The sequence below is a fragment of the Pimephales promelas genome, chromosome 8 (genome assembly GCF_988280905.1).
Source record: "Pimephales promelas chromosome 8, fPimPro1.hap1.1, whole genome shotgun sequence".
NCBI classification, from domain to species: domain Eukaryota; kingdom Metazoa; phylum Chordata; class Actinopteri; order Cypriniformes; family Leuciscidae; genus Pimephales; species Pimephales promelas.
Window position 1 is genome coordinate 32,231,993 of NC_142776.1, and position 25,569 is coordinate 32,257,561.

A 25,569-nucleotide genomic window follows, 5' to 3' on the forward strand; every position below is an offset into this window, starting at 1 on the left:
GACACACCTGCGTTCTACTTTCAGCCTGAAGAATAGGTCTGTCACATTAGTCAAGGTGTGTGAAAACATACTGTATGAGAGTGTGCGAAGCATGTTAGTGAATGAAGGGGGAATGAATGTGGAGCTGTGTGGCAAAAAAGCTTATGTTATTTTCACGGATCCTCTCGCTGACCTGCTAAGCCTGTTTTTCTCTATATATTCATATGACATCCCTGAATACTAAGGCTATGGCACCACAAATCTTCTTCTTTCTTGGCTTGACTCATTAGGAAAACCGTGAAATTTGTGCCATTTTCACCCTCGATAAGAATATTCGTCACAGTTGAAAGAGAAGAAAAAGTACAAATAAACCAATATAGGAGACACGGTGTGCTGGTAAGATCTCCATTGTATGTGTTTTTGAATTGTGATGTCACTTCCTTCAACTCGTCCCTCGGTTTGTAAAAGCAAACAAACAAATTGTAAGCTTGCATTTGTATTAAAGCACTTAAATTTTTCTACACTACCGTTCAATAAAGACATGTAAAGACATTTATAATGTTACAAAAGATTTCTATTTCAAATAAATGAATATCAATTTATCAAATAAACATGAAAAACAATGTATCACGGTTTCCATTAAAAAAACAAACCTTACAAACCCCAAAATCTTGAATGGTAGTTTAAACAAAATGTGTTTTGAGTTGTAAAGTTGTAGAAACCATCCTTTTAGTAATAAGACTACTTTTCTAGATGGATACTGTAACGGTTAGCAGCTGGAGTGCCCTCTTGAGCCTCCAGAGGGCACTCCAGATAAGACTATGTTTCACACAAACTACATTTCCCAGAACTCACTGCCCGGACTCATCATCACTGATCACATTCACCTGTACCTCATTCACTGATTGCATTCACCTGTGTCTCATCCTGTTAGTGTGTCTATATATACCTTGTGTTCACGTTCAGTGTTTGCGAAGTCTTGTTGTACTGTTTGTCTGCATTTCTGAGCATTTTCTGTGTTTGTTTTCTGGTTTTTTGACTTTTGGATTGTTCTTGGATTTTGATTATTGCTGCCTGCCCTGACCTCTGCCTGCTTCTTGGATTCCCATTGTGTATTCTCCATTGTCCTGTCTGCTGATTCTCGACCCTGCCTGTACGACTATTCTTATATTAAAGCTGCATTTGGATCTACATCTCCCAGTCTCGGAGCAGTTCGTAACAGAAGACTTCGCCACACCGAGATCCAGCAGCCATGCCAAGAAGAAGCCCAGACGTCCAGATCTTGCGTCTCCGTCAGGAGAATCGGTCCGTTGAGGACTATGTTTCTGAGTTCATTGAACTGGCCCATTTCGCCTCAATGAGCACAGAGTGTTTAATGATCTTTTCCGAGGAGGACTCTCTGAACCACTCAGTTCACTCATGCCCTTACACAATCGTCACGGGACATTAGAGGACTATATTAACCAGGCCCTTTTGCTAAGCGGTTCCTTGTTTACTGTGGGCGTTGTAGAGAAGGAGCTCCATGAACCCGTGGTATCTACTCAACCAGAGCTTCACGTTATGCCAGAGCTTCATGCCGAGCCCGCGCTCACCGTCAGCCCTGCCGAGCCTGCGCTCACCTTCCAGCCAGAGTCTCGTTCCGCCGAGACAGCCCAGCCAGAGTCTCGTTCCGCCGAGACAGCCCAGCCAGAGTCTCGTTCCGCCGAGACAGCCCAGCCAGAGTCTCGTTCCGCCGAGACAGCCCAGCCAGAGTCTCGTCCTGCCGAGACAGCCCAGCCAGAGTCTCGTCCTGCCGAGACAGCCCAGCCAGAGTCTCGTCCTGCCGAGACAGCCCAGCCAGAGTCTCGTCCTGCCGAGACAGCCCAGCCAGAGTCTCGTCCTGCCGAGACAGCCCAGCCAGAGTCTCGTCCTGCCGAGACAGCCCAGCCAGAGTTCCATGTCAGCCCTGCCGAGACAGAGACGCTTCACGTCACTTCTGCCGAGCCAGAGACGCTCCACGTCACTTCTGCCGAGCCAGAGACGCTCCACGTCACTTCTGCCGAGCCAGAGACGCTCCACGTCACTTCTGCCGAGCCAGAGACGCTCCACGTCACTTCTGCCGAGCCAGAGACGCTCCACGTCACTTCTGCCGAGCCAGAGACGCTCCACGTCACTTCTGCCGAGCCAGAGACGCTCCACGTCACTTCTGCCGAGCCAGAGACGCTTCACGTCACTTCTGCCGAGCCAGAGACGCTCCACGTCACTTCTGCCGAGCCAGAGACGCTCCACGTCACTTCTGCCGAGCCAGAGATGCTTCACGTCATTTCTGCCAAGCCAGTGTCTAAAGACAAGATGGCTGATTCAGAGACTGTTCAAATCACTTCTGCTGATCCAGATTCTGTTCACGTCACCGCCTCCGAGCCAGTGTCTCCGGACAAGATGGCCGCCTCCGAGCCAGTGTCTCCGGACAAGATGGCCGCCTCCGAGCCAGTGTCTCCGGACAAGATGGCCGCCTCCGAGCCAGTGTCTCCGGACAAGATGGCCGCCTCCGAGCCAGTGTCTCCGGACAAGATGGCCGCCTCCGAGCCAGTGTCTCCGGACAAGATGGCCGCCTCCGAGCCAGTGTCTCCGGACAAGATGGCCTCCTCCGAGCCAGTGTCTCCGGACAAGATGGCCTCCTCCAAGCTAGTGTCTCCGGACAAGATGGCAGATCCAGTGTCTCCGGACAAGATGGCCGATCCAGTGTCTCCGGACAAGATGGCCGATCCAGTGTCTGCTCCCGATCCAGTGTTTGTTTCTGTGTCTGTGTCTGTCCTTGTGAACATTTCTGTTGTAGTGTCTGTTCCTGAGCCGGTGCCTGGTCCTGAGAGGGCATCACCGCCGTGGCCGCCCGAAGGGTCTTCGCCACCGTGGCCGCCCGAGGGGTCTTCGCCGCCGTGGCCGCCTGAGGGGTCTTCGCCGCCGTGGCCTCCCGAGGGGTCTTCGCCGCCGTGGCCTCCCGAGGGGTCTTCGCCGGCTTGGCCGCCCGAGGGGTCTCCGCCGCCTTGGCCTCCCTTACAACCTGCTCCGCCCTGGCCGCCTGCACAGCCTGCTCCGTCCTGGCCGCCTGCACAGCCTGCTCTGACCTGGTCGCCTCCACAGCCAGCTCCGCCGCAGTCTCCAGGTCCTCTTCCGCTCCACGGGCCTGGCCCTCCATCCCGCCCCCAGGTCCGCCTCCGCTCCACCTCCCTCCTGGACAGTTTGAGGAGCGTCTGGAATCCGCTCCTTAAAGGGGGGGCTATGTAACGGTTAGCAGCTGGAGTGCCCTCTTGAGCCTCCAGAGGGCACTCCAGATAAGACTATGTTTCACACAAACTACATTTCCCAGAACTCACTGCCCGGACTCATCATCACTGATCACATTCACCTGTACCTCATTCACTGATTGCATTCACCTGTGTCTCATCCTGTTAGTGTGTCTATATATACCTTGTGTTCACGTTCAGTGTTTGCGAAGTCTTGTTGTACTGTTTGTCTGCATTTCTGAGCATTTTCTGTGTTTGTTTTCTGGTTTTTTGACTTTTGGATTGTTCTTGGATTTTGATTATTGCTGCCTGCCCTGACCTCTGCCTGCTTCTTGGATTCCCATTGTGTATTCTCCATTGTCCTGTCTGCTGATTCTCGACCCTGCCTGTACGACTATTCTTATATTAAAGCTGCATTTGGATCTACATCTCCCAGTCTCGGAGCAGTTCGTAACAGATACTATATGTCTCATCATTATGCAGGTCCAGATGGAATCAGTGCAGAAAACACAAAGTATGCAGATTTTTCTGGAAAATCCGCAGAATAAACCACAATAATTTCACTAATATACTCATAAAAAAAAACGAAATCCCCTTGTAGTCAATAATTGCATCCATTAAAACTACTCTTTGATTATCAAAATAACCTTTTTTTTATTTTTTCTTAGAATTTTTTTTTCTTGATTTAAACAAGTCCTTAAATAGCTGTAATGCAACTCTACACCCTTGGCTCATTTAGTATACGTGGTTCTATGAATATGCAAATGAGCCCCGCCTCAGGGATCCAGCTCATTGACGATCACACATTGACATGATTGGTTACATAGTAGTTTGTGACATCAGAAACACCAGGGATTTCAATCCGCGTTGTTTGAGACTGTCTTTGTTTCACTGCAATTTTAAGGAGAGAATACTCAGCATTGCTGTAGACTTATGAATTCGCACATGGTTTGTCTCAAACCATATTAAAAACATCACATAGACATAAACAAAATTAAAAGCTTGATTTTCACCACATGGGGACTTTAATAAAATACTTCTCATCAGAATACATGGCTAACCAGAGCCGAATGTTGACCTCTTGGTTGCCATATAATGGTTTATGAGAATTAGAAAGAGCTTTATTGCAAAGTATGTTAACACACTAGACTTGTAGTCAAGACCGCCTAAAACGAGACCAACACACTACCAAGACCAGAGGGTCTAGTTGGCGCTTACAACGCCAAGGTCATGGGTTCGATTCCCAGGGAAAGCAAGAACTGATAAGAATGTAAATGTGTAGCTTGCAATGCAATGTACGTCGCTTTGGATAAAAGCGCCTGCCAAATGCATAAATGTAATGTAAATGTAAAATGTAAATGTATCGAGACCAAGACAGAGACCAAGTCGTGACCGGAGGGGAAAAAAACAGACTAGTGTTGTTGAAGCTAAGCACTAACTTGTAAGAATACGTTTTACATTGTCTCCAAATGAATCCATTCTGCAACTTTGAAATACATAATTATATTTTTAAAAACAAAATTATTAGCTTAAATGTAGGATCCGGTAGGATCCGGTTGGTGGTGCGCTCAAAGTCATATGTCAGTTGTACCCTAAATCTCCTGAATGAAGATTGTGTGTTTTTTTCTAAATATTAATATTTTTTTTTAAAGCTACACTGTGTGATTTTTAACCCCATCTAGCGGTGAAAAGGTATATGACCATCCAGTGAATATTAGTTTCTGTTCCTCTCAATTCCGATTTTGTTTTAACTCCTATGGTGGCCAATGTAGTCCAAGATTAACATGGCTTCCAGTTCGACCTCGCCCATGAGTGTTAACTCAAACGTAAAAGCGAAAGGCAAAGCTTGAATTAACGGGTAAGTCCCTCTTTGGCTAATGCACATTCAAGATGGAGGGGCAACGTGGCGACCGACATTAGAACCCCTTACTTGTATGTATTTTCAATGGCATATTATACACTCACAAGAATACTTTATTACTTGAACGAAGTAAATATACATTAATGAGCACATATATTTTTGAAAGAACTAAGTGTTTTTAGCTAAGAATAAACTAAAAGAGTTACACAGTGTAGCTTTAAATCAAGTGATCAAAGTGTTCGGATACGGTTTTCTCGTGTGGCTCGCACTCGGTCTTCACTCGGACGCGTGTTTCAATCGTCGTGGATTTTGTAGTATTGTATTGCTAAATCCCTCAACCTCTATGTCGGTCTGAGACAGCGAGACCTAAGACTGAGAGACCCGAGGCCAAGACAAGACCGAGACCAAAGACCGCCAAGGCCGTGACAAGACCGAGACCACGTCTCGAGACATACATCACTAATAACACACACAAGGAATTTGTCTTGGTGACAGGAGCTTCCAGCGCAGAAGAAAGTACAGACAGTGCTGACATTATGGATGAAAGACCGCATGGACCTTTGTAAAGACAAGGTTTCTAGGCCACTGTTGTGCTAGTCTCACAGCTACACTTCTGAAGAAGCTTAGTCCTATTATTTGATGTATGTCCTATTGCAAAGCCTTGCCCCTTAGACTGTCATTATTCTTTTAGAAGCTAAAGCAAGGAGCAAGTTTATTCTATCATGAAGCTAGACTTTACTGTGAGAAAAGAGAGAGAGAAAGATGGCTAGAGGGCAGCAGAGAATGTCTGTGCTTTCTTTTACCTGTTGCTAACGGTGGAAATAGGTCCTGAGGCTATAGGCCCGAACCAATTTTACTCTCTTTCTCTCTTTGAGAAGGTATCATGAGCTATAAAGCTCCATACAGCCTGGTAAACATTGGAAAATTGCGGGGAAAAATAAATAAATCAAAGAAGATCTTCACCTGAAAGAAGACAGCCATGGCGGCGATGATTCGTCTCTCCTTTATCGCAGTGCTCAGACTGTCAAAGTCATCTGAATTGTAGAAATAAATCTGCATCTATAAGGCAAAAAGAATGGAACAGGGTTTTATAACAGCAATTCTTATTCGACAAGGTATGAAACAGCTCATTCTAATGTTCTGCTTTGACTTTCCTGTTTAGTAAACACAATGCATTGTGGTATCAAAATTGGTACAGTACGCTGTCAAATCCTAGCGAATTGATATTCCTCTCATCATCTTCACTTCACACGCACACACAATAATGGAATATCTGTCATATCCTACTTCTCTCATCACTCCACATTTTGACATCGGAGAAAACTAAGGATTATACGCTCTCTCTCTCCGAGGACGGATTTAGGAAGAAAGCGAACCTCAGAACCAAATCCCCTCAGCGCGTCGCAATAAACAACATGTCTTTGTTGCCTTAAACATTGTCTCTGAACGAACGCACAAAGTGCCGCGTGTCAAAAAAATGCTAAATCTACTATTACAGAAAAAAACAGGGACGATTGTACAAAGAGAGAGAGGGAGAGAGAGAGGGAAGCGGGATGAATGGCGTGTCAAAGCTTGCAGCAGCTGAGCAATCGTGAAAGAGATCGTTGAAAGGCAGGGAATAAGATTAAGCCTCGCTATGACAATCACGTTCCAATTGAGCTTATTTCCTGGCAGCCTCTCTATTTGCCTGTCGATGTTGTTTTTTCTACATTTTGTATTGTAGACTTTGCTTTAGCACATTTCCCTGGTCATTTAATGGTGCATGTGAGGAAAAAAAGCAGGCTTTCTACTAATGGGGTGGCAGCCTCTTTTGATAAGGTTGCGGACTTGAGAAGAGAAAACAACGCTAAACGCAAATAACAAAACGCAGCTAGCCATTCAAAGTTTAAGTTTTATAAGCTCAAATGGTCGCCTTGCTCTGTTCTGTGATGTGCGTTCGTGACTCTCCTATTCGAACTCGTTCATCAAAATGAACAAATCTTTTCCTGAGTCAACTCGTTCATTTCGTTCGTTGAATGAACCAAATGACATCGTTGATTCGTTCATTTTGATAAACGAGTTCGAACAGGAGAGTCACGAACGCGCATCACAGAACAGAGCAAGGCGACCATTTGATCTTATAAAACTTAAACTTTGTTATTTTTTTTTTTAAATGAGCGATCGTTTCGCTTGATAAGACCCTTATTCATCATCTGAAATCGTTTAAAGCCCTTTGAACAGTTTGAAACTGTCTTTTGGACCTTGAACCATTTGGTTCCCATTGAAGTCCATAATATGGAGAAAAATCCTGGAATGTTTTCATCAAAAACCTTAATTTCTTTTTGACTGAAGAAAGAATGATATGGACATCTTGGATGACATGGGGGTGAGTAAATTATCAGCAAAAAAGTAAATTATTTTTAAAAGTGAACTACTCCTTTAACCGACTCTGAGTTGGGAGGGTTTCTCCTTTCCCCATACAACGTCACTTCTCTGTCTTTAACTGCCCTGACAAGAACGTCGATCTGCTCGGCTGTGAACGCTCTTGGCGCGCGCCTGGTAAACCCGTAATTATAACAACAATCCATCATGCAACATGCGCACCTGCTCTTAAAGGTAATGTTGGTTGACGCTCTGATTGATTTATTTCACGTTAAGCCCAAACCACACATATGATTAATGAAGCTACTTCAGACCAAAGTCGGGCACAAGAGCCACTTATCCCACTAGTAAAAGACCCCCCCACAAAGATACTTGCGCTTCGCGCTTGTTACTTTGCATTTCAGATGGTTAAAATAGGGCCCTTTATATTGTCAAGATTAACACTTTCTGGACTGAAGCAACTTAGGTTTACTTAAGTATTCATAGATACAATTTTTTGAAAAATCATTTTAAAATATTATACATCGGACTTTTGAGGAACATTTATTTGTACATCTGTCAATCATCATTGTATTGCATTGCATTATATGTTTTGGCCCCTGCAATTAAAACTACAGAGCTTTGATGAAGCATTTCAATATAATCTTAAGACATATTTTGGGAGATATAGAGTGACAACTGATATTTATATGCATTATTTCTCTTTAACAGCATCTGCACCAAATTGCATGTTTTTCTCACTTTGGGCACAATGATGCATGGCGGTACAGTAATTAAAGTTTTCGGTGTACACGTGTGTAACAGTATGTTGGATACATTCAGCTCTTAAAGTGACAGTAGCCGAATAAACCTATTGCTGTCTCTGTCCTCTAACAACAAAAGACAGAGAAAATCATTCACTGCCCTTGACTGGTTGATATATGTATTGACATATATACACACATATTTTTCTGACTATCATTTCATGCAGGCTTTACCGGGTAAACATCTGTAATGAAACCAGTGTGTGCTAAAGTGTAATTCTTCGGGTTTAAAGTTCATTCAAATACTAATGGTGATGCTTGCTTTGGCAAGCAACACTAATATAAGTGGCAAAAAGGGCAAAAAATAAAATTAACACTATTGCTGTCGTAGTTTAATTTACTGCGCTAGATAGAGCCCAGAGGTCACCAGAAGAAGTCGAGAGATAATTGGATGCACCTCCAGTCTCTGGCTTCAGTGTGTTTGAGTTTTAAATCACTAGATAATGCTTAGAGGCTATCCAGCGGCGTACAGATACACATCAATTGTATTTCTGTGTAAAAATGGGATGTATGGAGGGAAGTCGATTCGTCTAATGAGAAAGTGCTGCCAGAGAGGTGGATCCAGCCCAGGTCGTCTGACCTCTGTGCCAGCTAATTTCCAACAAACTTAGACTGATGAATACAAATGATTTCGCCTTCCCATCTTCCAAATTGTTGTTGTGTAGACACTATAATGATAAATAAGAAATACTGCTAGATCTTGGATAAAAGCCAGTAGAGTTTGGCTCAAAATTTAGTATTCGTTTCTACTTTGAACACATTCTGACCTTGTTCGAACATTGAAATAAAAATTAAATAAAGGGCTGTCTCTGTGGCGGAGAGAGGTATGTCCTTGGCGAAGCAACATACATGTTGAAAGAATTGCAGGCAAAAGTAAGGCAACAGAAAACTAACCCCCAAACAAAGTAATTAAGGCCAGACAATGTCAGAAGGGGTGGACAATGAATTAATTCGCTAATAAAGAGAAGAACGTACAAAGTTAAAGTCTTTAATGAAAACCAATCAGTCTCCTTCAGGCCTCTTTTAAATCACAGACTTTAATGGTGTCCATTTATTGTGTCTTCACAGGGGGAAATATATTACTCATTAATCACTAAACCTCATTAGCCAATTAGCTTCCTCCAAGAGCCAATACAGAGTTTATGGTGACCGAGAGTAAAGCACAGCACAAACACGTTTGGTTAATGAATCAAAATGGGACAGAAACCATGTGCGGAGAAAAAAGGCCAGCAAACAGCATACACTCGACTTAACATGTTGCAGTGTATAATGTGTGATTGCATAACAGTGTTAAACTTGAATGCAGTGGTGCGTCCAGTTCTCAGGCTATGCCATTTTCACACAAAAAAAAAGAGAAAAAGAAGTATTGCTTTTTTTTTTCATTGTGAAGAGTTCAATGTGGATGAATAAGGCCAAATGGACAAGGTTCACACAATCAAGAGCTAATACTAATCATGTGCAAAATAATATCTGCCAGGCAAACGAGACAGCTTTTCAACAGGAAGGTTGTTTTAAAACAAGTAGCAGTTCCCTGTAAGGCATGCAAAAGGAATTATACTTTATTAAAGATTTATGGCATTTCAACATTGTTGACTGAGATTAGCACTCGGGTTCTTTTCTCACATCCACGCAATTCATTCATGAAAAAATAATACTAGTACTACAATAATACACTGGAGGTTAAAAGTTTGGAATAATTCATGTTTTTGAAAGGAGTCTCTAATGCTCACCAAGGCTGAATTTATTTGAAACCGTTAAACTGTAATATTGTGAAATATTATTATTCTTTTTTGTGGAAACTTTGATACCAATTTTTCAGCATTCTTCGATGAATAGAAAGTTTAAAAGAATGGCATTTATTAAATTTTTTTAAAAACATTATAAAATGTCACTAAATGACTCAATTGAATGTCTTCTTGTTGAATAAAAGTATTAATTTCTTTTTCTAAAGATCTTACTTACCCCAAACTTTTAAATGGTTAGTGTATCACGGATGCCACAAAAATAGATATAGCGCAACTTTTTTCAAGATAGGTAATAAGAAATGTTTCTAGAGCAGCAAATCAGCATATTAGAATTATTTCTGAAAAATCACGTGACACTGAAGACTGGAGCAATCATGCTGAAAATTCAGCTTTGCCATCAACAGGAATACATTGTATATATTTATTTAAAATTTTAATAATATTTCACACAATATTGCTGTTTTTACTGTATGATTCATCAAATAAATGCAGCCTTTGTTCAAAAACTTTTAACCACTGATGTATATGTTCATATATAATGTCTTATTATTACTAGGGCTGTCAAACGATTAATCGCGATTAATCGCATCCAAAATAAAAGTTTGTGTTTACATAATTTATATGGGTGCACTGTGTATAATTATTTTATATATATATAAATACACACACATGCTTGTATAGATTTAAGAAATATTTTCATGTATATACTGTATATAGATTTATATATAATTTATATTATATATAAATATAAATATTTTATATATAAATAATATTTTTTTCTTAAATGTACATGCATGTGTGTGTATTTATATATACAAAATAATTATACACAGTGCACCCACATATATTATGTAAACACAAACTTTTATTTTGGATGCGATTAATCGCGATTAATCATTTTGACAGCCCTAATTATTACAATAATTGTTACAAAATTAAATAAAACTGAATAGTAATATTCGATACATTTACACACCAAGATCAACTGGTCAGTTAGGCTAGTTGCATAAACTTTGTTAGGGCTTCGTCTTCAAAACTAGGTTTGCTTACTAGTAGTTAACCAAGAGGTAATCCTTGTTACTTTTCTAATTCCAATTAGACCAATCAAGCAAACAAAAATTTAGATGACTATCTTTTAAGACTAGTCTAAGCAGTTTATGCAACTGGCCACAGAACTCAAATCATTTTAAAGATGAGGTGAGAACGAGAAGGAAGCAGATACCCTTGCTCTTTAGTGAAACGCAGCGGTACCACCATCAAGTCAATAAACCACATCGATCCCAGTTTCATTGAGAGGCTCTTCAATTAGTGCAGATTAGAGCACCACTTTCAACCTACTCAAATCAATGTGGAATCCTTGAGCTTTTTTTTTTAAAAAAAGAAACACATTCAGTAAAGTTATCCTGCTCATCTAAAAATACATTCCTAACGAGATTTTTAAAATGTTAAAGCGAGTGGTTTAAGGACTATTCACAATACATTTACTTGTTGACCATCCCAATTTAAACAGTGAGAAGTGTACCATTTCATGCAGAGTTCTTCCATGCAATCAACAAATTAGAGCCTGACCGATTTTTAAGGCCGACACCGATACAAATATTTGTTGGTATTAAAATCCGATATATCGGCCGATATTTTTTTTTCCAGAAACGCGCAACAAAACATTAACATATTTCCTTTAGTTATTTGTAGTTATTTATGAGTTTTTTTTTTTACTAAAATAATATGATAATGCATTTTAAAAAGAAACTTGTTTCTTTTATTGTCACAACAGAACAGACTGATGATAGTGGCATTAGCTAGTTTTGTGGTTAGCTAGTCTATAATGAGCCATAATTTAGCAAACGGATAATGTCATACTGCAAATTGTAAAACATACATTTTCAATATAACAGGCCAAGGAGAGATGATACGTCTCATTGCTATAACTGTCACGTGCTAGTAAAGAAATATTTCAGTCACATGGTCAAAAGTTAAAAGGACAGTAGGTCAACTATCTATGTCTCATGACCAACTCAACGAGTGTTGCCAACAGGGACGGTGTAGAGTGCCCTCTGGTGGACAAACTATACAACTCCAACACTCATGACATGATTCAAGCGTGTTTCGTCCGTTTTTATTTTATTTTTGAAATATTCATTTATCGGCCATTATAACTGCCGATACCGATAGTTTGGAAAATGCCTAATATCGGCCGATAATACCGGCCTGCCGATATATCGGTCTGGCTCTACAACAAATCAAATGCCTTGTGATTTAAACTAGTTTAAAGCCAGACGAAACGGCACTGACATTCTCAACATCACTTGCGCAGAAAACAGGAGAAACTTTGAGCCACAACGATACAGAAGGCTTTTTCCTTTTGGATTTACTGTAGTAGCACTAACTAAAACCATTGGATTGTGGCAGAAATGTGGGATCTTCATATTGAATTGTTTTATATTATTAATATACATTAAATGTATTAAATCAGTAATTTGAAATTTGTTCTCAGATGTAATCTAAACTCACAACTGCGAGACAAAAAGTCAAAAAAAGACAAAAATTCTCAATTACCTTTTTTTATTTTTTATTCTGTGGAGGAAACAGGCTTCTTTCTACAACTTTCCCTCACGAGAATAAAATCTGCCTTTAAACTTGAAAGAAATAAAGATTTGACATTTATCGTGATAATTATCAATATCGACTGATATGAAATATTTTATTGTGATGATTTTTTGGCCCATATCACCCAGCCCTAGTTCATGAATTCTGAATTATAGACATAATGTGACTTACTCACCTCTACTGGAAACTTCTTTCCATTGATACTGTGTTCAGAACCAGCCGACCCATTGGTGCTGCCCCAGTGAAACTCCACCTTCTCTGCTTTGAAGCGTCCAGGTAGGCCGGCCCCTCTCACAAAATAATCATTCCTCAGAACTATAGACACTGTGATGAAGAAAACAAGACCAGATGAGGGAGTTAAATATTCTTAAAATAAATATTTACTTCAATTTCAGTGAGCCATAGTATGTAAAACTAAGGCTACCAAATATATATACACAGTTTTTTTAAGCTGTGTAAATCACCAACAAATAATGCATTCCGATACATCTACACATTTTAGTACCCTGCTTTTCTTCAGACTGTAAAAATGCTCTAGGGGAATTTTCTCTTTTTTATGTTGACAAAGGACCTTTAAAAACAAATAATGATGCAAAAGAAACTGAGTGTGCACTATGCAGGCTGGAGCGGACACATCAAAATGAGCTCCATGGGCTCTGCTGGCACAGACCGTCACATTATACCGCATTAAGTCGACCTCTTGACTCTTTAAAGCTTGGATTGGTAAACAAATTGAAAAATCTTCCATTGCTTCTGCTGGGTAGACTCTGCAGAAACAGGATAACTACTTCATACACTTGGTTTTTCCAATGCCAATTAATAAACTTGGTCAAACTCGGAGACGTTTTTTAACATTCTGGACATTTGAATCCATTCAAGTGTAAGTAGAGACAGTAAATTGATGGAATCAAATAGGAGCACTATCTGCAGTAAATAAACCCTGCGCATTATTGAACCTATTTGTTGATAAATCAAAACATTAACTAACAATTTTTATTGCCAGATCAGAATAAAAACATTTGGTAACACAGTAGATTAGGGAATACATATTCACTATTAACTAGTTGCTTTTTAGCATGCATATTACTAGCATGTTGGCCATTTAGTAGTACTTCTAAAGCATACCGGTGTATATTAATGCCTTTTTCTGGATGACCATATCCTAGATCCCGTAACCCTACCCAATACCTAAATATAACCACTACATCAGCTACTTATCACCAATAAGCAGCAGTAGAAGTTTATTGAAGGTTAATAGTGAATGTGTTCCCTTATCTAAAGTGTTGCCAAACATTCACGTGACAGTAAACTTATTGAATGCTCAACTTAGAATCACATTACAATATCTTATTATCGTCTCTGCATTATAAACTTGAATAGGAGAAAGCAAAAATTACAATTTCAAATTAAAATTCCAAAAACATAACACATTTTTCACTGTAAAAGGCTCCTTAATTGTTTTTTTTTTTTTTTTTTTTTTTTTTTCATAAAACACTTAGGGCCAGGTTGCTTGTGGATCACTAAAGACACGCAGTGAAAAATGAATGCTGAAAAAGTGTGGACAGTTATTTTTGGGGCTGACCTTATTGCATATGCATTTGTAGGAGTTTCCCTTTCAGACACAATATGGGAGGAGAGTGTTTAAATGAATCATGCAAGGTGATTTCCAATGGTTTGCACTAGTCAATTTACTGGTATTTGCTCCATTATTTTAGGGATCGACCGATATGTGATTTTCAGGGCCGATGCCAATACCAATTATTACAGATCAAATAGATCGATAACCGATATTTTGAACCGATATATATAATCGCAAAACTTTCAGTGCCTTCAGCTTGCCGCACTGATTGGCCAGACTCGTGACTACCAACAAATCAGATGTGCGGGGACATAAGTCTAGTCTACAGAGTGGTGAGTTCCAACAGAGGTGGCTGCGTTAGAGCCAAATATAGCGCATTTCAAAATAAAATAATTTTATCGGCAAATCGGTTTTGAAAATGGCGATACCGATAACCATAAAAATGGTTAATATCTGCGCCGATAATTGGCCAAGCCGATAATCGGTCGACCCCTACATTATTTATCAACCAAACCAGACGTTAATTTGACCGGCTCTTGGTAGATTGCGTTTGTCATTATGAAATTATCCGGCTGCGTCTGTGTTCTTAAATTTGCACGTCGTAAGTAGATAACGAGCAGAACTTTCCACCACCATGAGCACATTTATGGGATTGCGCTCTCACGCTAAATTGCCCTGTTCGGTAAATCTGGCCCGTAATCCAATCGTACCATGTTAAAGGGATACTCCACTTTTTTTGGAAATAGGCTCATTTTACAACTCCCCCAGAGTTATACAGTTGAGTTTTACCGTTTTCGAATCAATTCAGATGATTGTTTTGATATTTAGAAGAATATCAGTAACCAGACAGTTTCTGGTCTCATTGTCTTCCATAGTAGGAAAAAATATATACTATGGTAGTCAATGAGACCAGAAACGGTCTGGTTACAGATATTCTTCTAAATATCAGAAAATCGTCTGAATTGATTTGGAAACGGTAAAACACAACTGTTCAACTCTGGGGGAGTTGTAAAATGAGCCTATTTCCAAAAAAAGTGGAGTATCCCTTAAAACTGGACGAAAAGTTTTGCAGCTCTGCCACATACGCCGTTAGAACGAGAAGCGTGATCAAATTAAACTAGGATGAACTTAAAGGATCTACATGAAGACATCTCACGTCACAGAAGCTCTCGTGTGGAGATCTGTGTTTGATTCTTAAGTAAACCGAAGTTCTGGGATGTGAGTAAACAAACTGATTCAGTGGAATATGATGAATGTTTGTGGAGAGATAGGATCTTCTGGTGAATACACAAACATCCCTGTATGCACACACTGGGCTAAAGACTTGTAGTACTCGTGAAATAGACTCGTGGACGTTGCTAGCAGGGCGAAAGATGGTGAAGGTTCTAGGTCCAGCCTTAGGGGGCCCTAGAAGCAATAAACGTGTTTTCATCCGAGGGGGACCCCACCCCACACCCCCAATGTGATTTCAATCCTGTGATTCTGTGGTTTTAAAGGATCTAATGCTGTGCTCTGTAAACAGTAGATCTATGGTAATTATGCCACAATGAGTTGATGGTCTTGGCGAGCATTCCCCAAAACCTTCTCAAGAGTAAATATAGCGCTCTTAGAGTGTGCCATTCTCAATATCCCTACTAATTAAAACCAGCAGAATGCATCATTTGAAAATTATGCTGTTTCATCAACGATCCTCGTTAGTTTTAGATTTGTAGGCCAAAGTGGGTGATTTGATTTCCCTACAAACTAGTGCAAAAATGCTAAACGTAAATGGTGGTAGATAAGGTGTGGGGGAATGAATTAGAATATTTATGGCCACTAAGAATTCTTAGGAAAATTGAGAACAATTAGAAATAATAATATTTCAAATATATATATATATATATATATATATATATATATATATATATATATATATATATATATATATATATATTAGATTTAAATAAAGGGTTTTTTATTTTATTTTTATGTTGGTCATATTAGTGAATATTGATACACCACCACATTACACCACTGTTTGGGGATTTTTTATTTTTATTTTAACAAAATTAATTTTATTCATTTGACCGTAAAGACTTTTACATTGGTACAAGAAAATCTATTTCAAACAAATGCTGTTCTTTTGAACTTTATATTCATCATAAATTATAATAATAAGAGATGAGCATCAAATCAACATATTACAATGATTTCTGAAGGATCATGTGACACTAAATACTGGAGTATTGATGCTGAAAATTCAGCTTTATATCAAAATATAAAACAGTTATTTATTAATTCAGAAAGCGTGGTTTTACTCCATATTTGATTAAATAAATGCAGCCTTAGTGAGCATAAAAGACTTAAACTTACTTTTTAAAGCAACCTCAAACTTTCTTCAAAAAATAGCTGTAATTAATGCAGCTCAGATTTCCACATCCACATCAGATGTACAAGCATCTTAACACAATCCAGGGTGATAACAGGAACTTACTGAAGGTGGTGTTAGACAGTGTACAGAATGTCTGATATTTGCTTGGGCTATGACTATCTCCCTAAAACCTGATGCAACTGTGTCATGATGGAAACCTTTCAAAATCTACATGTTTCTTACATAGCAATTATTTGGAAACATTTAAAAAATGTAAGTGGGCTTAAGCTAAGAATGCAAAGGTGGTCAAAGTTCTGAAATGAGCAAATGAGGATTGTTAAAAATTGAATTCATTGATGAACCTGTTTTGCCTGTGTTCTTCATGGTAGTCCTGTTTGATGACTTGGTTTCAAAGCCATTCAAGGTGAGCTCCTGGCACTCCTGAGAGACTCGGGTGTCTTGATCTAGGATGTTCACTGGAGACTGATTCCTTTCCCCACATTCTGGATAAAGGGAGGCCCATCTCCATGGTCCGTAGGTGCCTGTGAAAGGATATGGAACAATGAACAAGAAACTTTTCAATACATTTTAATGGCATTTATTCATTGGCAGATACTTAAAAGCAATCTCAAGTCAAATCCCACACCATCAGTATTCAAATTACCCTTGCTTAGTGCCATTTATTTAACCTCAACATAAATGTATCTAATCATTCAAAAATATAATTGCATAGTTGACGCATAACATGTCTACAGTCTATGAGATTTTGAATATTTTAAGTGCATTTTCTGACCTTTTTAAATCACATTTTTCCTCCACTAGTTCATTTTAAAAGGTCCTGTGGTGTGGCAAATTAGTTTTTAAAAGCACAAATATTTCATGTAGTCTCTCTGCATGAGGCTTCTCAATCAATAAAAATAGCATGAATAATCATTTAAAATAAAATAAAAAACATTTATTTTTTTGTGTAAAAATGAATGTGCAAAATGCTGTTTAAAATCCTTTTAGATAGACTGGATCACGACGTGAATCAGAACAGAATTAAACTCCTCTGTTGACTAAACATTGACTCATATCTGTCGACCAGTTGACGAAAAGTACACATTTGCAATGTAAATCAGAATTAGCAAAACACAAATGCAATGCAAACTTTTTCTCGTAATATTGTTGCGCTATCATTTTCTGCTCATCAGCCATCTGTGCTGGCCCAAGACAGAGAAATATGAACACGCATGTTCTGCAAACATGCAGTGTTAAACTGATGAATGGTTTCATTACCAGTGGTGGCAGACACATCAGAGTCCATGTCAAAGTGGTGTATTTAAATTGCCTCCTAATGGTTAATGCTTTGCACTTCAAATTAAGTCTCCCACACAGCATATGAATAATAATCTGTGACATTTAGAGGGTTGTGGTAAACAGCTATATGTATGGATGGGATGCTTAAGAGCAGTAAAAACCATGGCTTGCTCTTTAACAAGAGCAAACCATCTTAAGGAAGTAAAGGAAAACTCCTAATTTTAATCACAGTGTTTCAGGTTCCTGCAAGGACAAATGTACACGACAATATGTCATTATAATTTCTGAAGACCAGTGTGGAGCCTGAAGATTCAGATTAAATTGACTTTGCTATGGCAACCTGAATACATAAGGTACAAAATTTAACAAACCACTATAATTTCCTCATCAGGACTGCTGAGATTCTTACCAGCCTAGATAATGGAAAGTGGGAGTAGAGGTGAAAAGCTTTACTGGATTGGTCTAAATAAAAGGTGCATGGTTGCCACCACAACGCTATCTCGTGTACACACCAACCCGTGCCAATCCATGATGATAAATCAAAAATCCAGTCAAAAAAATGTAAATAACCAAAGTATTTTATGTCATAGCTTCAAAGACAGCAGCACATCAGATTTGCCCTCGGGCTTGAGGGTCTGATCGTGGTGTCACGAATAATGTTCTCTCTAATCTTCTGTTCTAAAAGTCTGTCGATTCCCAACTGAGATCCGTCATGCTTATTTTCCCTGTCTATATACCGTATGACATCCTGATGATATTCTGAGTCCGCTTTCACACTAGGGTTTTGCTGTGGACACGAGTCAGTTTGACAAAGTTTAGTTTAGTTTGGGTCGTTGGTGCAAAGTAGAGTACGGAAATCCGCTTTCAAACCAACCAAACGCTGTCACATTGAGAAAAAGCTCTAGTTGTCCACTTTACTGCTTTTCTACAAAAAGAAACCATAATCAAAAAGTTAATATTGAGAAGTACGAGTACATTACATTTTAGACACCAATATTGCAAGTTGATGATAGCCATTGTAAAAATATAAAGCAAATTATAAATGTGCAAAGTCGACTAGCAGCAGCAGTATCGTTTAAGCGACGAGTCGGCTAGTTTCACACATCCCGGTGACTCACTCATTGACAGTCACTTGTTGCATTCCTGAATGAATCTGTCCTTTTGAACACATCGATTGACTGAATGACTCAATGAGTCACTTGTCAACACCTATTGGTGTATAGCTGTGACCTGCCTAAATGTACAGATATACAAATGTAACCATTGTACAGATTAATTTAATCTTATTTGATCTAATCTAGTGTTGTCAAAAAACTCGGTACTTCGGTACCAAGTCGGTACTAAAAAAAAAAAATGTTACGGTACCAGCTTTTCTAGGTACCGAATACCAGGTTCGTCCAGTTCTGTTCTAGACGCGATGTCTGAAACGTGCACAGTTGCGTCCTCTTCATAACGCTGATATGGCTCTCTCTCTCTGAATCCACTTGTTGAAACGAAAGGAGGAAAGAGCCACATATGGAAATATTTTGGATTAGGCTAATGTCACGTTGCCATAAGAGGCCGATTACATGCAAATTCGCAATTTCAAATATAGGCGCAAGGCAAGCGCGCTCATAATAAAAACTCGTTGGCGTTGCATAGCAACGACAGACGCCGCGTGAGAGCAAGCGCTTTGGAAAGAATAAGCACGCGCAAAAATATAATTAAAAAACACGCGCGACATGTGAACGGCCTCTAAAGTGCTTTCGGGGTAGTTTTACGAGTACATGAACACAGTAGTATCCACCCGACACCAGAGTACTATGGTAGGCTATTAGTATTGTCATTTAATGTCAGTGCCAGTTCTAGGCGTATTCTTGCCTTTATAACTCAGCAGGTTTAAAAAGCCTTTTTAAAATTAAATATGAATGCAGTTTTAGATTAAATAAAAGGACAATCAAGTCAAATAAAACATGTTTTATGGTAATGCTACAAAGATACCATTCATAAACATTACTTAGTTATCAACACATTGAGTGAACAATATATTTTTACAACATTAATTAATGTTTGAAAATGTTATTTATTACAAACACCTGATTGTTAATGTTTGTTCACTTAATTCATTGTGCATTAAATAAATAATGGATTAAAACTTTACAAACAACTTTAAAAATGTGTTAGTGTATAATATTGTTTATTTTAGGTCATTTTATCTAATCTTTTTCTAAAGTGTTTATAATACAAATGTACAGTTTCCATACTTGTAACCATGATAAACACTTAAATATATGTAAATTTAAACTAAGCTTTGGTACCGAAATTGGTACAGAGAACCGTGAATTTTAACTGGTATCGGTACCGAATACTGAAATTTTGGTACCGTGACAACACTAATCTAATCTAATATAATGTAATGTAATGTAATGTAATAAAACACCCAAAATTGCTGGATGCTAGTGGATTAAGCAATCGAAGACAGAATGCCCTGACCAATTTCAACCCAAGACCTAGGTCTCTGGAACAGGAACACTGAGACCACGAGAGAATGGCGGAGCTCTCTTTTCCATCTGACAGATTAAGGTCAGATCACTTTCCATTGGGACAGAAGAAGTCACGGTTCTCCTCTTTCAAGGAAAGGTTACTCCTCTTACCCAATTAATGAGGGGACAAGTAGGTCATTCCAAAGTTCTTGGCCCACCGCTACAGTGAGGAACTCTCCTTGGAGTTCTGCTAATTGACATAAATTTTCAAGTGACGGCGAAGCAACTGGTTTTTCAGTTGTGAATATTTTTGCATTCTGAGAACATGGCTGTTCAGGTCCAAAACAATAAATTGATGCAAAAATCTGATGCCGTTTTTTCCCCTATGTTACAGGCCAGTTAAACGCATTCTGAGGGTTATCTTGCTTCCATTGTATCTCCTCAGGGTTCAGTGTCTATGCTTTTAGGCAGGCAGCTCAGATCACAGTCTGCCACTTGCATTTTCCACCTGTTTTCTTGGTGCTAATAGGAATCTTAGATGAATGCTGGATTATCCCTTTCCACCTCCCCATTGATTTCTCCTTGGGCCAGACTCCTCTATTCTGATTTGTTAAGTGCTAGCACGGTGTGCCCCAAACCAGCTGTCGGTTTCTGTCCCAGCAGGGGTTGGATATCTACACAAAGACACGTCACCTGGAATACTCATTTCCCTGTCCAGATTCAGCCTTCTTTGACACACCTCCCCTCCCTAACCCCCCTCCCAAGCAATGCAGGACACCATCTTCTCTAAAATAGATTTAAAACACCTGTGCAAAGCCGAGACGAATTCCCTCCGCTCTCTGATCTTCTAATTAATTAGTCTTCTGGGTTCCTTTGTGAAAAGACCAAGACGGCCTACGGTATTTCCTGCACGTGCCGTTCCCTTCCATCTAACTGACAGTCCACAAATCTTCATTGAACCATTTAATCTCTCTGTGTCACAGACTAAACAATTGGCTTTCTCTGCATCTTCAATTGTGTCAGTGACACTACATTCACCCTGCCAAGGTGATCGACGGATCACACTCTTTTAAAAGTCATCCAGCGTCTTCACACTTTGTTCATCCGTAAGGACCATATACATATCTGACGTCCGGTCAGCACAGACAACATGCCTCACGAGTTGCAAGATGCAACAGCTTTCATCACATCGCACTAAGAGATGTGTTGAAGGAAGGTGATAGCTGACAGTTTTGTAGTGTCTTCCTGTGTCTTGCTCTTGCAAACGCAACAAATTTGCACCGACAAAAAGACGAAAGCTATCAACTCGTCTTCAAAGATTGAGAAAAAATGTCAGAGGAGATACAGGAATAGATCACCAAAGAAAATGAAAATTGTGTCATCATTTACTCACCCTCATGTCTTTATACTCAATGGACAAATTAATACAGTTGAAAAATTCTTCAAAATATCCACTTTTGTTCTTTTGGTGAGTGAATAATGCCAGAACATTCGAATTTTGGCTCGAACTATTCCTTCTAAGGAAGTATGCCATTATTTACTCTTTTGTTGTTCCAAACCGAGTCTCAGCCTCTGACGTAACGCCCACAGACCGCTGGCTGAACGTCTGAATCATATGGTACACTTAACTGGAAACACATCAGGATTTTCAAAGACATTATCTGATTGGTTGAATTCTACAGGATGTCAGGGAGACATGTGTGTTACATTGTTTAATGTTCCGAAACAAAGATGTGGTGCCAAACCCCCTCAAGAAAGAAGAAAGCTGTCGTGTTTACTAGGGATGGTAAGATTCACCAATTCGCATTGGTGCATTGGCATAAAAGTGCATTTAAAAAAGTGTGCATTGGATACAAGTTGGCATTTGAATCGCGATGCATAGTTTCTAACATCTGCATCGGTAAAAAACTATGTATTCATATATAATTATTAGTAGATGCGCAATACTTTTACTATTTAGAAATTTACCAATCATTTGTGACCAATATTTTATTAAACTGAAACTGCTGCGTTCACACCGAATGCAAATAATATATTAAACTGAATCGCATCGTCTTGAATCGGACGGCACTGCATCGTAAGAGTAGTGAATCGTATTGCATCGCATCGGTAGCTGCTTATATGTATCTATCTTTAAAGAGCTCCTATCATAGCATTTGAAAATGAAATCTTCATATTTTTGTTTTGGGAGTTCCCAAAAAACAGTTTAACGTGCATGCAAGGATAAAAAACACTTTATTTGTCTTATAATATGCATTTATTTTTACCTGATTTGCTCAACGACTCCCAAATGATTCGTTCAACGATTCATTTTCCCAAACACCTCCTTTGAGTGACGCGAATCTGCGGCGATTGGTCAAATGACCCAGGTAAGTTGTTATTGGTAAACCATAGGCAGAGATTGTCGGAAACAGAACGCCCATCACCATTAATGGGTTATAGCTTGTCAAGTGTTGAAAATTGTATATAGTGTTTGAACAAACATGTCAAAAAAAGTGCTCTTTCCACACGGTCCCTTACTCGCGTCTCCGTCAAGAGCGAGCTTTCCAGGCGAAACTCACATTGTGGCGGCTTTTGAAGGGCAGTGCTTATTATATAGAGCGAAAATACGGAAAATTAAGCTTGTGAAACATTGTTAGCCTTGCCTTTTTAGCGGCAATGGGGTTTAAATAACTTTTTAAATAAGTCGTTTAGGAGGTAATTGTCATTTTTCAGTGAATTTCTGGGGAATATCAAAAACAAAACTAACTTTACCACGCTTAGAAGCTGCGCGGAGTGTACACAACACAATATAACTATATTGTGCATGCTACAGAAAACATAACAGCAAACATTATTAATAATACTTACAGATTGTGATTCGGAGGACGACGAACCTGATCCATATACACTGGATACTGAGCCCTCCTTCGGGAACAACCGGCTTGCGAATCCACATTTTGAATTCATTTATGTTTTTGAAGGATTCGTCATTAAAATGATGGGGACACAATCGTGCTATTCTGTTCGGGCTATATGAACTCTAACCACTGATTCTTCACATGCTCGTCCCTAGGCAATAAAAACAAGTGGCTGAACTGTCTTTGCAATGTAGAACACAGCGTCTTCTCGACATGACGCTATTCAGCTGAAGTTTTTGAATGTGTTCTAGACTTCAAGTTTACACTCCCGTCTGCGCGCGCAGTTGTTGGGAGCGGCCAATGAGCTAATGTTTCGTATCTACGTCACTACGAAACAGCGAATGACTCATTTAAAAAAAAAATTCATTTCATAGACTCAGAGTCGACTCTCACTTTTGAATGACGATAACTTTATATACGGTGCACTTTAGATATAAACCTTTGCAGGATGTTTTCATTCCCTTAGAGCTATATTCCACAATACATATCCATGATAGGTGCTCTTTAATGTATCGTATCGTTGGCTATGCATTGAGATGCGTATCGCATCGGCCTGAACTAGGAGATGCACATACTTCTGGGTTTTTACAGCTGTGACAAAGAGCGCTTTTCAGGAACTAAACACTGGATATTCAAAAGTATGTGAAGCATGTAAAGTTTGCGGCATAGGCTCTTTAAAATAAACTCTTTAGATTAAAGAGTAGACTCTTTAAATTAAAGAGTTTTACACACAGATTTGTTATTGTAGGAACATTGATGTTACATTTCCACGCCCCTAAGCATGATATGGAACAAAATGAACTGTGATTGGTTGCTTTACATGTCAGTCAGACGGCCTCTGGGCAGTCCTTGGCCAATGAAACCTGCAATGGCGTCCAGACCTTCTGCCGTCAGTCTGTTCCAAACCCATATAATTCCAAAGTGTGAATTACATTTGAGAGCTACATAAGAGGCTTTATGGTGCTATTTCCTCACTCTTAGAGTAAATGAATGAATTATGCTCTTATGGTTTCATTGCCATTCACTGATAGCTGAGAATTTCTGTTGGAGTATATTTCAAAGCATTTAAGGGCATCAGTATGGAACATAAGATGATATTATATGCCTCAAAGCCCTTTTGAATTTTTTATTGATACTCCAACATCAAGGCCGTGTGAGGCGCCATGCACTACATATATTCTGTATTTGCATACAGATCCCTCAGAGATGCAGTACTTTCGCTCTTATTGGTGCTCCACCAGCTTAAGATTTGACTGAATTTAAATGTGATTTTGCATCAAATAAGCACTGATGTATACACGTGTGGCCAGTCCATACAATACACCTCATGTAGAAAGTCATGTTGGCGTCTTTTACTCTTTCAAATGCATGGATTTCCTTTATAATACTATTTTATGCAGCAATATATAAATATAATAGCAGAATGAATTGACTTGGATAATTACATCTAGTACGACTCATCATCCTTTCCAGATATATTACCATTTATCAGCCATTACACTCTTCATGGCCTTACTGTACATAACAGAAATATCAATAATCCTATAACAGCCTCATCTACACAAAAGACTGCTGCAGATTCAGTGGGTGACTTGAACTTCTTGCAATCATGTAGCTGTGTGCTAAATCTGACTGCTTTCCTAACTTCCTTCTTTCTTTCCACCAAGAAATAACTCGTCTTTTATGTCCTGCCAATTCATATAATTCACACTGCATTTTAATTAGTGTTCAGAACAATCTCACCAAACAATTTGAAAGCTCTAATTTATATCTCAGTCTTGGAATAGCAGGCTAATTAACAGAGACACTAATTGGATTAATTCTGCGTGATCTGATTTCCAGAAAGAGACAGGAGGAGCGAGATAATGATAATGAGAACGATACAGCATTTTAGACTCCCTTCCATCTCAAGCCTGGCAATGCAGAGATACAACTATATCATCATCTGACTTTTTTTCAATTAAACTTTAACTGGAAACAACTAGCGATTCAAACGTGAAGAGGCAATGTGGAACTTATTTTATTGAGGACAGAAGCGGGCATAAAAAAAACACATCTATGATTATTACGCTTTTTGTGTTGCCCTAAGGCCTAAATTTACGAAAATAAATTTTGTGTAAAAATAGCAATGATGCAATAAAAGGCCCTAAGTTGCAAATTCAATTGTCATCAATCATCATCTATTTAACAGCCAAAACTGGTACTGCAATCACTTTCAAATTACTGTAGAGCGGTGAATACACCCAGCCAAAATGTATGATTAATTGATTTGAAATACATTTCTTGCATACAAGCAACACATTGAAGAAAAATGCTTGAACCTGCAACTCACCACCACAATGTTGTTTGCTATAAGATTG

General features: G+C 39.2%; 1 protein-coding gene across 2 annotated transcripts in view; it reads right to left on the reverse strand.

The window, feature by feature from the left end:
- Positions 1-25,569, reverse strand: part of ca16b (carbonic anhydrase XVI b) — a 99,792-nt gene that overhangs the window by 31,731 nt on the left and 42,492 nt on the right. For both annotated transcript variants that reach the window (XM_039647285.2, XM_039647284.2), the window contains exons 3-5: positions 16,911-17,090; positions 12,795-12,943; positions 6,067-6,162 (exon numbers count right to left, since the gene is read on the reverse strand). In XM_039647285.2, coding sequence (XP_039503219.2) covers positions 6,067-6,162; positions 12,795-12,943; positions 16,911-17,090 — 425 coding nt within the window. The remainder of the gene's footprint in view (positions 1-6,066; positions 6,163-12,794; positions 12,944-16,910; positions 17,091-25,569) is intronic.